Source organism: Melanotaenia boesemani, chromosome 21 (genome assembly GCF_017639745.1).
Source record: "Melanotaenia boesemani isolate fMelBoe1 chromosome 21, fMelBoe1.pri, whole genome shotgun sequence".
In the NCBI taxonomy this organism is placed as follows: domain Eukaryota; kingdom Metazoa; phylum Chordata; class Actinopteri; order Atheriniformes; family Melanotaeniidae; genus Melanotaenia; species Melanotaenia boesemani.
In genome coordinates this window covers 4,553,150-4,565,832 of record NC_055702.1, presented here as the reverse complement: position 1 = coordinate 4,565,832, position 12,683 = coordinate 4,553,150, and the positions used below count along the sequence as shown (strand labels likewise).

Sequence of the window (12,683 nt, the reverse complement as noted above, 5' to 3'; positions counted from 1 at the left end):
CTGGTGTGTTCAAGGTTCTGTTATATGAAGCCACTTTTTATAGCCTCCAAAACAGAAAAGTGGTAGCCTCTAACATTTTCAACTGCACATTTTAACATGGAAAATATTAGCCTACTATAGACACTTTAATTAACTTTAATTTATAGACTAGGTTACTTGTTAGAAAGACAGATCGGCTCCTGTGTGTTGCCCCCAGTGTGGAGGCTGTGCTGGGCTTGGTTTCCCTGACATCCTCCTCTGGCTGCACCAGGGCATCAAAAGGCCCCATTAGCCAGAGCAAACTGGATAGGACAGAATTATGTTGCAGACTTTCTCCGGAGAGTAAAGCAGCATCCCCCCGCTGGTCCAAGACACATCCACCTAACCTTCAGCAACACGAAGCAGCGCTTCACTGTGCACGTGTGCGTGTGCGCACTGTTGAACCTGCGCTCCTGTCCTGTGGCAGGGTTTGCCAGCGAGGTGATGAGATGTATGGGTATACTTGCAAATACAGATTTCTGTTTGTCTTCATAATTATTTCAAATTGTAGTGTACAATGATTTATGGCCATATTAAGTTTGAGCTATTCTAATTGTCATGTGTGGACATGACCTTCATACTCTAGATCTAATTCTGTATAGTTGAAGTTAAAGTGATGTCATGCTCTAAAAACTGCACATTTTTGTCAACATTTTTTCTTATTTAAGAGTTGGGGTAGCTTTCTGTCTGTTGTCCACTTCCTTGTCACCTTTGAAAGTCTAAAATAATTCCCACTTCCCAAAAGTCTTCAAAAACTCTCAGAAGGACGAAAACTTTCCCTCACTCCTGAGGGTACAGTCTCTGCAAAAATAATCTAGAGATACCCAAGATTAGAAAATTAAATGACCAGAAATGATCATGAAAAGTCCATTTACAAGAGTGTTGCATCTCCAGCTTGTCTTTGTTGGCTGAGAGGAAGAAATGATCAAGTCACAGCTAATTACAGTATTTGCTTAACAGCTAAGATCTCATAAATACCCATGTAACCAACAAGAACGGGTGAATTTTACATTTAAAATAATTAGTGTTTCACTGCATTTGTCTATATTTACTAGAGGAAAAAAGTAACAAACAGGAAAAAGTAGAACATTTATAACTATTTTTGCAGAAAACATTGAGCAGGAGGAGCATAAAAAAATTTCTGCAACCATAAACAGTCTGAAACTGCTGAGTCCATCAGCTGCTGAACCACAGAGCAGGTAATAAAAAAATAAGCACAATCCTTGTTAATAATACAAACACATAATACGCAGAAATATCCAGGAGGAACTCCACACAGGGCGGTGAAATTAAATCTCAAGCCCGGGCTTGTAGGACATAGCTGCTGGCAATGATCTCACGTCTCTGCCTAATATTAAAGGAAAAAAAATCCCTGGATGTTATTTTTCTGCTTCCTTCAGGCATTAAAGTTTAAAATTAGCCACAGAAACAGTGACCCAGTTATCAGAGATAAACACTATTATTTTAAATTTCTGAGGTAATTTTAAATATGAAAAATTATTCCCAACATTGTGTGTGCAAGCCTCACCAACCCTCATACAAACACACATCGGGGACTGTGGGCTGGTGGTGGAAAGATGCTGTGGAATATTGCCCCGGGGACCAAAGTGTGACTCAGTTTCAGCTGACCTTGTTTTGCTTTGGAGTAAAGTGGTTTTTCCCTCTTTTTTTCTTTACCCCAACCGTTATTGCTTATTATTTGTTTAGGTTTAACAAGATAACTATTTGGTCAAGTTCAGTAAAAGATCACATATCAACCTTCTAAGACCACGGGAGTGGGAGCGGTGTTGAGTCATTTCAGTATAAAGATGGCTCACACGGCTGAGAAATGTTGAGATGGCAGCTATCTTGGGTTTCTAAAATTAGAGCATTTATATAATTTGCTGTAAATTGATTCAATCTGCACAAACAGACAGAACAAACTTTTACATAGAAATTCACAGTAATTTTTCATTTTTGCATTTTATCTTATTCTATTTGAGCTTTTTCTGTCTTTATTTAATATCTTTTTAAAGTTTGTTTTTAAAGGTGTAGTGCACCCTAAAATGTCTGTTTTAACTGTAAACAATATAGTATTACTTAACTGTGATAAAAATTTCAAAGAAATTTTGATGGGCGCCAATGCCCCTGTTGCCCCGCCCCATCAGCCGTGTAGCCACGGCAAAAGGCACCGACCAGCCTGAGGGCATTTGGTCAACTGAGGTCGGAGTTCGAACAGCTTCCTGTTTTATGGTGAGACCAGGATTTGACCCCATGACTTTCTGATCTTTCCAACACCCATTAACACCCAACACTTCAACCACTGCACTATGGAGCCATTCTGACATCATAGTCCCCCGTGCAGTGTTCATTAAGCTACCCCCACCTGCCATGTTAAAGCATGGAGGCGGATACCTTTTAGTTTAGGTGGTTAAAATTGTTTTAATTTCTTTATAAAATGAGGTTTTGTGAGTCAAAAATGACTCAAAACCCCCCCTACAGGGTAAAAGCAGGTTTTGTTTTTTGTGATGTAGAGGTAAACTTGGTGTTCTTTTATGTCAGGAGAAATTTTTAAAAACTTCACAACCCCCTCCTGCAACATGTGACAAAGGCAGGTGTTTGCCTTGCAGCCCCACCTACTGAACTTGTTGTCTGATATAGATTCACTAGTTTAGACTATTAGACTTTTCCAGAACTTTTCCAGGGAATAATATTCCTGCAACAAGCCAGATTTCTGCTTTTGAGGGGTGTAAAAGTAACACCAGACTTTATTCTTTACCTACTGATCCTCATCTGGCGACAGACAGCAGCTCAAATCGTAGCAGCAGCAACTTCCTGCAGCTGCTACAACCTGCCGCGAGTCTCCACAGCTTTCCAGAGCTGCTGGAGCTGCTGACAGGCCAGCGTAACAGCACTAACGGCTCAGACTGATACAGTTCAGGACCACCTTGCTCATGTGTAGCTGAGGAGATTCAGGAGGGGAAAAGTCTTCCACCTCAAAGACGCTCTGTGGCGTAGCTGCTTTGTGAATCTGCATCGCTTCCATCTTGCTAGTGGCTGCTGAGCTGCTGTCTGTCAATCATTTCTGCCTGTGTATTTACGACCCACCCACTCTCCACCCCCAGACCTCGCACCACAACCCCTGCAGTTTCAAAATTTGGCAGTGGTTGGAGTTATTCAAAAAGTAGGGGGTGTAGTTAGACTTTAATGTACATTTTAATGCTTCCTCTGCACCGTAATGGGTTTAATATTTATGTAAAGCACTTTTAACTGTCTTGTAAATGAATGTATTATAAAAAATAAACTTGCCTTTTTGTTTATTTGAGTCTAGTCTGTCCTGTTTCAAAAATTATTATAAAGCATGTTTCTAATGAAACTGAAAATTTCAATTTGAAGGAAAAACTCTAAATTGCTTGCTATGGTTTAGCCAGTCAGCTTTATGAAGTGAGAAAATTGTAGAAGTACAATATGAATGCATATAATTTCCATATAATTCAATTTGACCAATTATGACAAAAAAAGGTTTCTCTGAAAGACCCAGAGACTTTTAACACCTCATGGTCTCATTATAAATACACCCTGTTTTTATATTATTCAACAGACGGGTGTGTTTCCTGAAGCACACTGAAGATGAGCACACGAAAAGAAAGCATGAAATGGTCATTTAGTGTTGGATTTCACATAGAAATGTGTCACACAATGGAAGCTAAAAAAGCTCTACCTGTCATGTAAAATGAAACGTGCACCTCACTCCTCTCCCTTCTCTTTCTCCTTTTCGTTCCACAACACTAAACAGGACTGTCAGCCTTTCTCTCCATCGCACTGGCAGTGACAACCTTCCCTTAAATGCTTCTCAATTTCATAACAAAGTCAAGAAGGTGAGTAATAAATGCCAGCTCCTTCTCTTCCTCGATGCCATTTTTAGCCGGTCGACACTTGTCCAACTTGAGCATGAATGCAGTCCTGTGCAGCTTCTGCTTATTACGTCGCCCTGTGCCCTTTCACGCTTTTCTCACTCCCCGGGGGTGTCTCGGGGATCGATAGCAGCCCAGACTGTCGAGGGTGCTAAGACCTTTCTCTCGTGAACGCACGGCTTATGTCAGTTTATCAGTGAAACCCTTTCCACCTCTATCAGTTGTCCCCAGCAGGCATTCACACGACTGTTTTGATTTTTGCCTCTTTCTGAGATGGGTCTATTATTCCCATTTGTGGGGAAATGTGTCCTAGTTTTTGAGGGCACTAAACCCCTTTACATCTGCTGGATTGAGATAGTGAAGGTTTCATCCCATGACCAAATGGTTTTTCAATAAGAACGAGAGATGCTTTGAACCTCCAGGGAAATGGAGAACACTGACGTTTCTGTCACATCAAGGATGTCTTGGGGATAATCAGGGGAACGGCGGCAGCAGGACCAACACTTACCTCAAGCACAAGAAGAGGAAGAAGGCAATGAGGAGAGCCACCATGGAGATGCAGTGACCCAAGAAGTTTATGATCACAGCGATTTGGTAATGCATCTTTCCTTTTTTCTGCAGGAAGAAAAGAAACATTGAATGAGTCTTTTGGGAGTTTGTGATTGACAGGCATTGTATTTTCAGGAGAAAAGAAGAAAAAAACACTTAAAAGAGTGAAAATCCTCTTTTAGTTCTGAGTTTTGAGGTCTACCTCCTACAGTGGAGAGGGAGAGGCACAGCAGGAGCTTCAAGACTTACATTTAAAATGCATCAAACATTGTTAGATTTAATGTCAATAAAGTTAAAAAAAAAATGAAACAGTAAACATACAAATCTGAATACCAGTAAAGAAACAGAGCAGCTAATGTCTTAGTGGTTTTTATGTTTATCTTGTGGCGTTTTGATGTTGCCTTTTAAATATATATATATATATATATATATGTCTTGCCTATCATCGTAGCCATTTGATGTCTCTGCTCTTTTCATATCTTTTTAGTTGACATTTTGCAATTCATTGTGGTGTTTTTCCATCTCAGAGGAAGACTTTTTATTTGTTTTTCTTTATTATTTCTTTTGCATTTCATTGCCATAGCAGCCCTGAGGTGAAAAACACAATGGTATAGGGAAAACACAAGAGCAAAAGCAAGAAAATTTCAGCACTGCTTATCAGAAAACATAACAATGGCTCCGGTTATATGTGCAGCTGAGCTGAGTTTTATCAGGTGGTGCTAATAATCCCACCTCCACTGAACATCCATGACTTGATGAAAACGTGCATGTGAAGAGAATTGAGTTAACCCTCAAAGTATGTCTGACGCTGCAATTCTAATCTTCTCTGTTGGAGACCATGCAGCACAGCTGAATTCACTGCACAGATGTTGTCTTTAAGCTACCTGAATGATGACTTTGTCAGATGATACTGGGGTGATAAAATCAGGATTTTATTAGACCAGGGTTACAGTCTGGAAATATTTGATGTGATTGCAAGTCGACATATAATCTTAATTGGCTGCTTTTCAGTCACAGTTTGTTACCTGTTTTGTGAGTCTGAAAGACAAAGAAAAAAAAGAAGAGAATAAAAACAGATTTGTTGAGAATTCAGCTGTATTACTGTAAACTTGTCACAATCTCACCCCGTCCCACGATGAACACTGCCCTCCATGTTTCTGTCTTTTCTCTTTATTTTCCACAAATATATAAAACTGTTTCTTTTATTTTCTTTAACTATTTATGTTTTTTCAGCAGGTGCTGTTGATGACTCTTTCCTGTCCTCTCCACCCCCAGCCAATCAAAGCAGGGGACTGTCCTTCCTGGTTCTGGTTTTAATGGAGGTTTTCCCTCCTGTTAAAAGGAAGATTTTCCTCTCTGCTGTCTCCTCGTGCACATGCAGATAAGGGATTGAACTGAAGAGAGGATTTGATGCAATCCGCCGGGTTTCTTGAGCTAGTTAATTCATTTTCTTTTTAGTGATTTATATGTAGTTATAAATGTAAATGAAATAATGGATTCATTTTAATTGGATTATAATAGGACATAAATGATTTGGATTGAATTGAACTGTCTGTAAAAGGTCCTTGTGATGACTTTGTTGTGATAAAAAAAAAAACTCAACTGAAATGAATCAAACTGAACTGACTAATCGCAGGGAAACACAGGCAAGGAAGAAAGTTGAGTTGAGTCTTGCAAACGTATGAATTAACATTTTATTCATGAAAAAAGACAGACAATGCAAAGGCAGGATGAACCAGAACTAAACCTGCACTAGAAAAAACAAGAACTCTGACTGACTGACTGACTGACTGACTGACTGACTGACTGACTGGCTGCTGCTGATAACAACAGCAAACAAAGGGCTAAACAACGATTTGGCGAGGGACAAAGGAAACCAGGCAGATGATGTACTGAGGGACTAATGACAAACAAGGAGCAGAATGCATGAAGGGAAACCTCTACAAAATGAAACAGCACTACCACACACCTAAAAACCACCAACCAGGCCAGAAATCTGGGTGTAGTGATGGACGCAGAGCTAAACTGTGAGAAACACATTAAGGGTCTACTATCACCTTAAGATCTGATGTCTCAGCAGGACCTGGAAAAACTAGTCCATGCTTTCATCTTTAGTCGGCTTGATTATTGTTACAGTGTTTTTACAGGTTCTACCTAAAACATCAGTCAGACACCTGCAGCTTATTCAGAACTCTGCTGCTCGAGTCCTCACTAAGACCAAGAAAGTGGACCACATCAGTCCAGCTCTGAGGTTTTTACACTGGCTGCCTGTTCATCAGAGAATAGATTTTAAAGTTCTGCTGCTGGTCTATAAAGCTCTGAATGGTTTAGGACCAAAATACATCAGTGACCTCTTGACCCAGTATGAACCTACCAGAACCCTCAGGTCATCTGGTTCCAGTTTCTTATCAGTTCCCAGAGTCAGAACCAGACATGGAGAAGCTGCATTCAGCTTCTATGCTCCACATGTCTGGAACAAACTCCCAGAAAACCTCAGATCAGTTGAAACACTCAGTTTATTTAAATCCAGGTTAAAGACCCACCTGTTCTCTGCTGCATTTCACTAGTTTTTATTTGGATGTCAAAATCTGCATCTGGTTCTTTTAAGCTGGAATTTTTAAACTTGTTTTAATGCTGTTTTGATCCAGTGTTCTTTTTTTTTTCCAAGTTTCTTTTGTTTTTAATGTTAAATTATGCTTGTTTCTGCAAAGCACTTTGAATCATCCTGTCATTGAACTGTGCTACAAATAAACTTGCCTTGCTTTACTAATGACAATACATAACACAGAACAAAATATAAATCAGAAAAACCCAGACACCCCAACCTTAAATCAAGGAAAACCAGCTAAAACAAGAGAAAAAAGAACACAAATACTTTTTAAAGAAATCTAACAGAAATAAAACAAAAACAAAACTCACCGCGGCATTTCTGTTTTTAGACTGAAAAGCTGGAACTTTGGATGGACCCAAAAGAGTGTAGCTCTTGCTACATGATCTCCACATGGAGAGGAGTTGAGGTGTATCTGCTAAAGTTTTTTTATCGTTTTGATCTTTCCTTCACACAAAACTGGTCTTAAGGGAGGGCAAAAATGGTTTTAAAGCCAGATCCCAATGAGAACAAATCTGAAAACACCATAGTTTCGTTTCTGTTTACACAACCCATAGGCAGGTTTCCCTAACTGATGACGCCATTTTCCAACCTCTCCCTTGACCTGCTTGCATAAGCCCTGCCAACAGCTATAACAACGGCACATTACACTTACACCACAAGAACAGAGAACATTGTTCTTGCTCTCAAGGTTGGAAAGAACAAAAACAAAGTTTGTTTTCGGCCTAATTATTACATACTACATCAGAAACTCTGTCGGAGACGGGGTGGCTTTTGTTGCAGGGTGGTGTCCGTGTCTTAATGTGCAGCTTTTTTGTAGTTCCTCACCACCTCGTCCAGCTGTTCCTTAAAACTTTCATCCTTGTTGAATCTGTTGCATCAGTAGAAAAGGGGGAATGACAACTTTTCCTTTTCCTCTTTTTTACATTAACCATGCCCACTTCAAATGTCCAACCACTTACACAACTGTTCTTGGATCCCACATGAGAAAAAACTTCTGCCCAGTGTTGAGAACAAGCTGCAGGAAGCCCCAAACCAGGGCTGCAAGAACAAAATGGCATTTTGTTCCTGCAGCCCTAAAAAACAAGAACAAAGTTGTCTGTTCTTGTGGAAGAACTAACAGCTTTAACACCATCTTGTTGTGCTGCAGAAAATACTGAACTTTTGAATCTTGAATGTTACTTTTACAGAAAAATCTGTAAAAATCCAAAAATCCACACAAATGTTTTCTTTTAAGCTAGATTCTCCACCACCATCATCTTCATCATATGTTCAACATCACCCGTTTCTGGTCATGCTCCATGTCTCATTCTGTTACTGGTGAATCTGTGGCACTGTTAAGGCCCATTTATGTTCCCATTACATACGTAAACAGGTACGTCCATTTGAAACGTCCCTCCCCTCGTATTTTCATCCCTTACATTGACATGGTTATTACCCAATACATCCACCAGAGGGCAGTGCAGAGTTCCAACATCAGTTTCAGACAAAGCAAAAATGGCGACAGCAGAAGAGATCATGATAATGTACATTCTCAGAAAGAGACATTAAACAGGTAGCACAGTAGATGGAGGCGATCTGTGTGGCCATTAAATACATCGCAGTGGCTTCTTTTTTTTTCTTTCACAGTTTGCATGTCAGCTTTACTGCTCAACACTGCCCCTGCAGTTTCCAGTGGTACTGCTCCGTTTGCTCCGTAGGAACGGATCTGCAAGGGCCCTGAAAACTGACCAAATTATGGACATAAATGATGCAGAAGACAGACTAAATGCTTCGTATCCGTTTTTCATGTGTAGCGCATAAATGAGCATCACAGCGCCACTTGCTGGCCTGGCAGATACACTGCAGCACTGTCAGTGGGTTTGTGTGGGCGCACACCTTCTTGAAATGATTCCGTCTTTATGGAAAACTTTTTAAAAATGAAATCAACTCTGTCTCCATGTGGACGTGGCCACGGGGGGAGTGGTGGACTATTCTTGGTGCCACTAGACTATACTGGACTATACTCTGGGTCTGAAGACCCAGACTCAAGTTCCTGCAACAGTGTGTAAGCAAATTTTATTTATATAGCACGTTTCAAGAGCTAATGTCACAAAGTGCTTTACAATAATAGTTAGCATGGAAGATGAACTGCTATGGGCTGTGCACCAAGCAGCAAGACCTTTAACCCCTCCAACTGCCCCCCAGGTGCCAGGATATGGCTGCCCTCTGCTCCTAGTCATAGTAACTAGTAAAGTTAGAGGACTAGTTTGTTTTCCTGTGACTATGCTGACAAATAGATTATTTTTCTTAAAAACATAATTTATTTTCTTTTTTTCTAGGGTCATAATGTGCCAAATTATGTAAAAATCACAATATTTTGCAATCTAACGAATCAAACAAAAAAGATTTGTAACACAAAATAAAAGAACCAACAACAAAAACATGAATGTGAAATGTCCTTTTCTGTTTTCTTTCTTTGTGTGTTTTCTGTTTCATTGTGTTTTTGAAGCATCATTGTGTGCAGAGCTCGAAATTAACACCCACCAAATGCAGGTTCAATCATACTCAACTGCTTTCTCAGTTTCATTACAATAAGGGGACTCCACAGAGATCAGATCTCAGATCAGATTTCCACCTGAAGTTAAAACATTGGCAGGTTTTCAACATGACGCATTCTCAGAAGAGTTTCCACAGAACAAAGTCACGTCTTCCTGCAAATTAGAGCTGAAGACAACTGCCTGTGACTTTGATATCCATTGTGATCGGATTTCCCCCCCACACTACCAACAGTAATCTGTGCTGCGAGTGGATTTATGTAACCCACGGGTGTCTACGCCAAGATTAAATGTGGCCATGTTTAATCCCTATCCCACCCACTCTTAAACATGTCATCTGTTCCATTCACTATATTTTGGTTGAGCACCTCCCAAACTGGGACTCTTTCTAAGTCCGAAGAGGACCAAGGGCACGATGTCAACAGCTCATTTCCTTCTGAATTTAAATCAGCGTTGATGCGTCGATAATCAGTGTTGGATGAGGCATTCGAATGGGCTGGGAAAATAAGCCGCTGGCTCCCTGCAGCATGTGGTCATGACATTGTTTGGGGTCAGGAAGAGATCATAGTCACGGTTAAGACTGTTTTTCTGATGAGGAGCGAATAATCCTTTCTATTTAGGAGCCACGATAAAAATAAAAAAAGGGGTTTGGATGACACAAGATTTAATCTCAATGGTCAGACTGGATTTCAGGATTCTTCTGTTGCAGTCGGCTGAAGAGAAGCCCCCCCCCCCCCCCCCCCCCCCCCCCCACATCCATAGCGTAAGTAAGGATGGCTTTATGGGATCAAATGACGCTCATTTACACTCAATTAATCAAGTTCACCAGTTCAATTACTTGTTACCATAAATATCTAATCAGCCAATCACATGGCAGCAACTCAATAGTCATGTAGACGACTTGCTGAAGCTCAAACTGAGCATCAGAATGAGGAAGAAAGAGGATTCATGTGACTTCGAATGTGGCATAGTCGTTGGTGGAGATGATAGGAAGGCAAGATGCTAAATAAGCACTGGTTCCAACCTTGAAGCCTATAGGCTACAGCAGCAGAAAACCACACCGGGTGCCTCCTGTCACCCGTACCCTGCTCGTATTAACTGGACCCCCTTTTGCGTTCAGAACTGCCTTAATTCTTCATGGCATTGACATGAGCCATGTCTTTGCTGGAAAAAGAAGCAACAGAGGCAGAAGGTTCATCTCGCTGGAGGGCAGAACGGTTCAGGTCGTCTTTCCTCACAGCCATCAGGCTGTTTAACAACCTCCAGTAACACCCGGCTATAGGCATTGTATTTTTATTTATTTATCACTATTTCACACTCACACTTTTATTAATAGTGGCTTCTTATCACATCAGCCTTTTATGCCATAGAAAAAATATTTATGGTTTTATTTGGTTTTAGTTGCATTTAGAATGTTTTATGGGTTTTTATCTATCTATCTATCTATCTATCTATCTATCTATCTATCTATCTATCTATCTATCTATCTATCTATCTATCTATCTATCTATCTATCTATCTATCTATCTATCTATCTATCTATCTATCTGAGTTTTTTCTATGGAAATAAGAAGGCAGTGTTAAATTCATTATATTGTATGTATAAAGTCTGTAATAAAGGGGAATTAGTGAGTTGCTGCCAGTCTTTCTGTCTTCATTGCTTTTCCCTGCGGGTGTCATTTTTTGAGTCTGTGCCTAACCAGGCTTCATGTGTCAGTTGGCTTCCGTCTCAAACTTGATTCGATGATTCATTCACCCTTAGACTGTTAGGAAATGGCTGACTTGTCAACATGTCACGCTGCCATACACAAATGATCCAGAATATCTTGGAAAGACAACCAGAGTCTACACAGAAGTGACTTCAGGATTGGAAATGAGATGGAGCGTACTCAGAAGTTCTGGCTTCAGTTTTATGGATCTGCCATGATGTTCATCTCTATATGCAGTTAATGAAGAGACAGAAATTGTTCTTTCCCAGAACGTGTGCTAAAGATGATCTTCACTCAACGCCCACTTTATCAGGTCCACATTACAAGTACCGGGTTGGACCCCTTTTTCCTCCAGAACTGTCTTAATTCTTGGTGTTATAGATTGAACAAGGTGTAGGAAACATTCCTCAGAGATTTTGCTCCTTATCAACATGACAGCATCACACAGTTGCTGCAGGTTTGTCGGCTGCATCCATGATGAGAATCTCCCGTTCCACCACATCCCAAAGCTGCTCTACTGGACTGAGATCAGGTGGCTGTGGAGGCCGTTGGAGTCCAGTGAACTCATTGTCATGTTCAAGGAAGCAGCTGGAGACGATCTGAGCTTTGTGACATGGTGCATTATCCTGCTGGAAGTAGCATCAGAAGATGCTCCACTGTGGTCATAAAGGGATGGACATGGTCAGCAACAATACTCAGGTAGGCTGTGCTGGTTAAACCAGGCCATGTTGGTACTAAGGGGCCCAAAGTGTGCATGGATCCGTGCATTCATGTTGTTTATGTCAAATTCTAAAATTAAATGTGAATTTTGCAGCAGAAATCAGGTCATCAGACCAGGCACCATTTTCCAATCTTCTTAGAGATGGTTGTGTGTGAAAATCCCAGTAGATTAGCAGTTTCTGAAAGACTCAGACCAACAACCATGCAACGTTCAAAGCAAGCGGCAACTTTCGGCGGCGAAATGTGAAGCCTATACGGAAGTGCAAAGAATTGCAGTTCACTCCTCATCAGCTAGGGGCTGGCTCCAAAACAGAGTCAATCCCCATAGACTCCCATGTTAAAAATACCAACTTAGCTCTGAGTTAGCTCAGTTAGCTCTTAGCTACAGGCAGCTCGGAGTTTGATAGCCGTCGATCATCCACCCCCGCGCTTACAGCCCTCCTCTCAGCTTTTCCGGGAGCGACGGCAGGCATGATGCTGCCAAGATAGCGATGGTAGGAACTGCCCAATGAGCTTTACTTTTACTCTTCAGAAACCTACGGATGACGTCACGGAGGCTCTGTCCATCTTTTATATACAGTCTATGGTTCAAAGTCACTTAAATCCCCTGTCTTCCTCATTCTGATGCTCAGTTTGACCTTCAGCAACT

At 40.8% G+C, this 12,683-nt stretch overlaps 1 protein-coding gene across 2 annotated transcripts in view; it reads right to left on the bottom strand.

Moving 5' to 3' along the window:
- Positions 1–12,683, bottom strand: part of LOC121632228 (corticotropin-releasing factor receptor 1) — a 127,799-nt gene that overhangs the window by 42,741 nt on the left and 72,375 nt on the right. The window contains exons 1-2 of one of the 2 annotated variants that reach the window (XM_041973495.1): positions 5,345–5,426; positions 4,420–4,526 (exon numbers count right to left, since the gene is read on the bottom strand). In XM_041973495.1, coding sequence (XP_041829429.1) covers positions 4,420–4,514 — 95 coding nt within the window. In that variant the 5' untranslated portion in view covers positions 4,515–4,526; positions 5,345–5,426. Of the gene's footprint in view, positions 1–4,419; positions 4,527–5,344; positions 5,427–12,683 lie in introns of those variants that run through there. The other variant, XM_041973494.1, reaches the window with a different exon arrangement.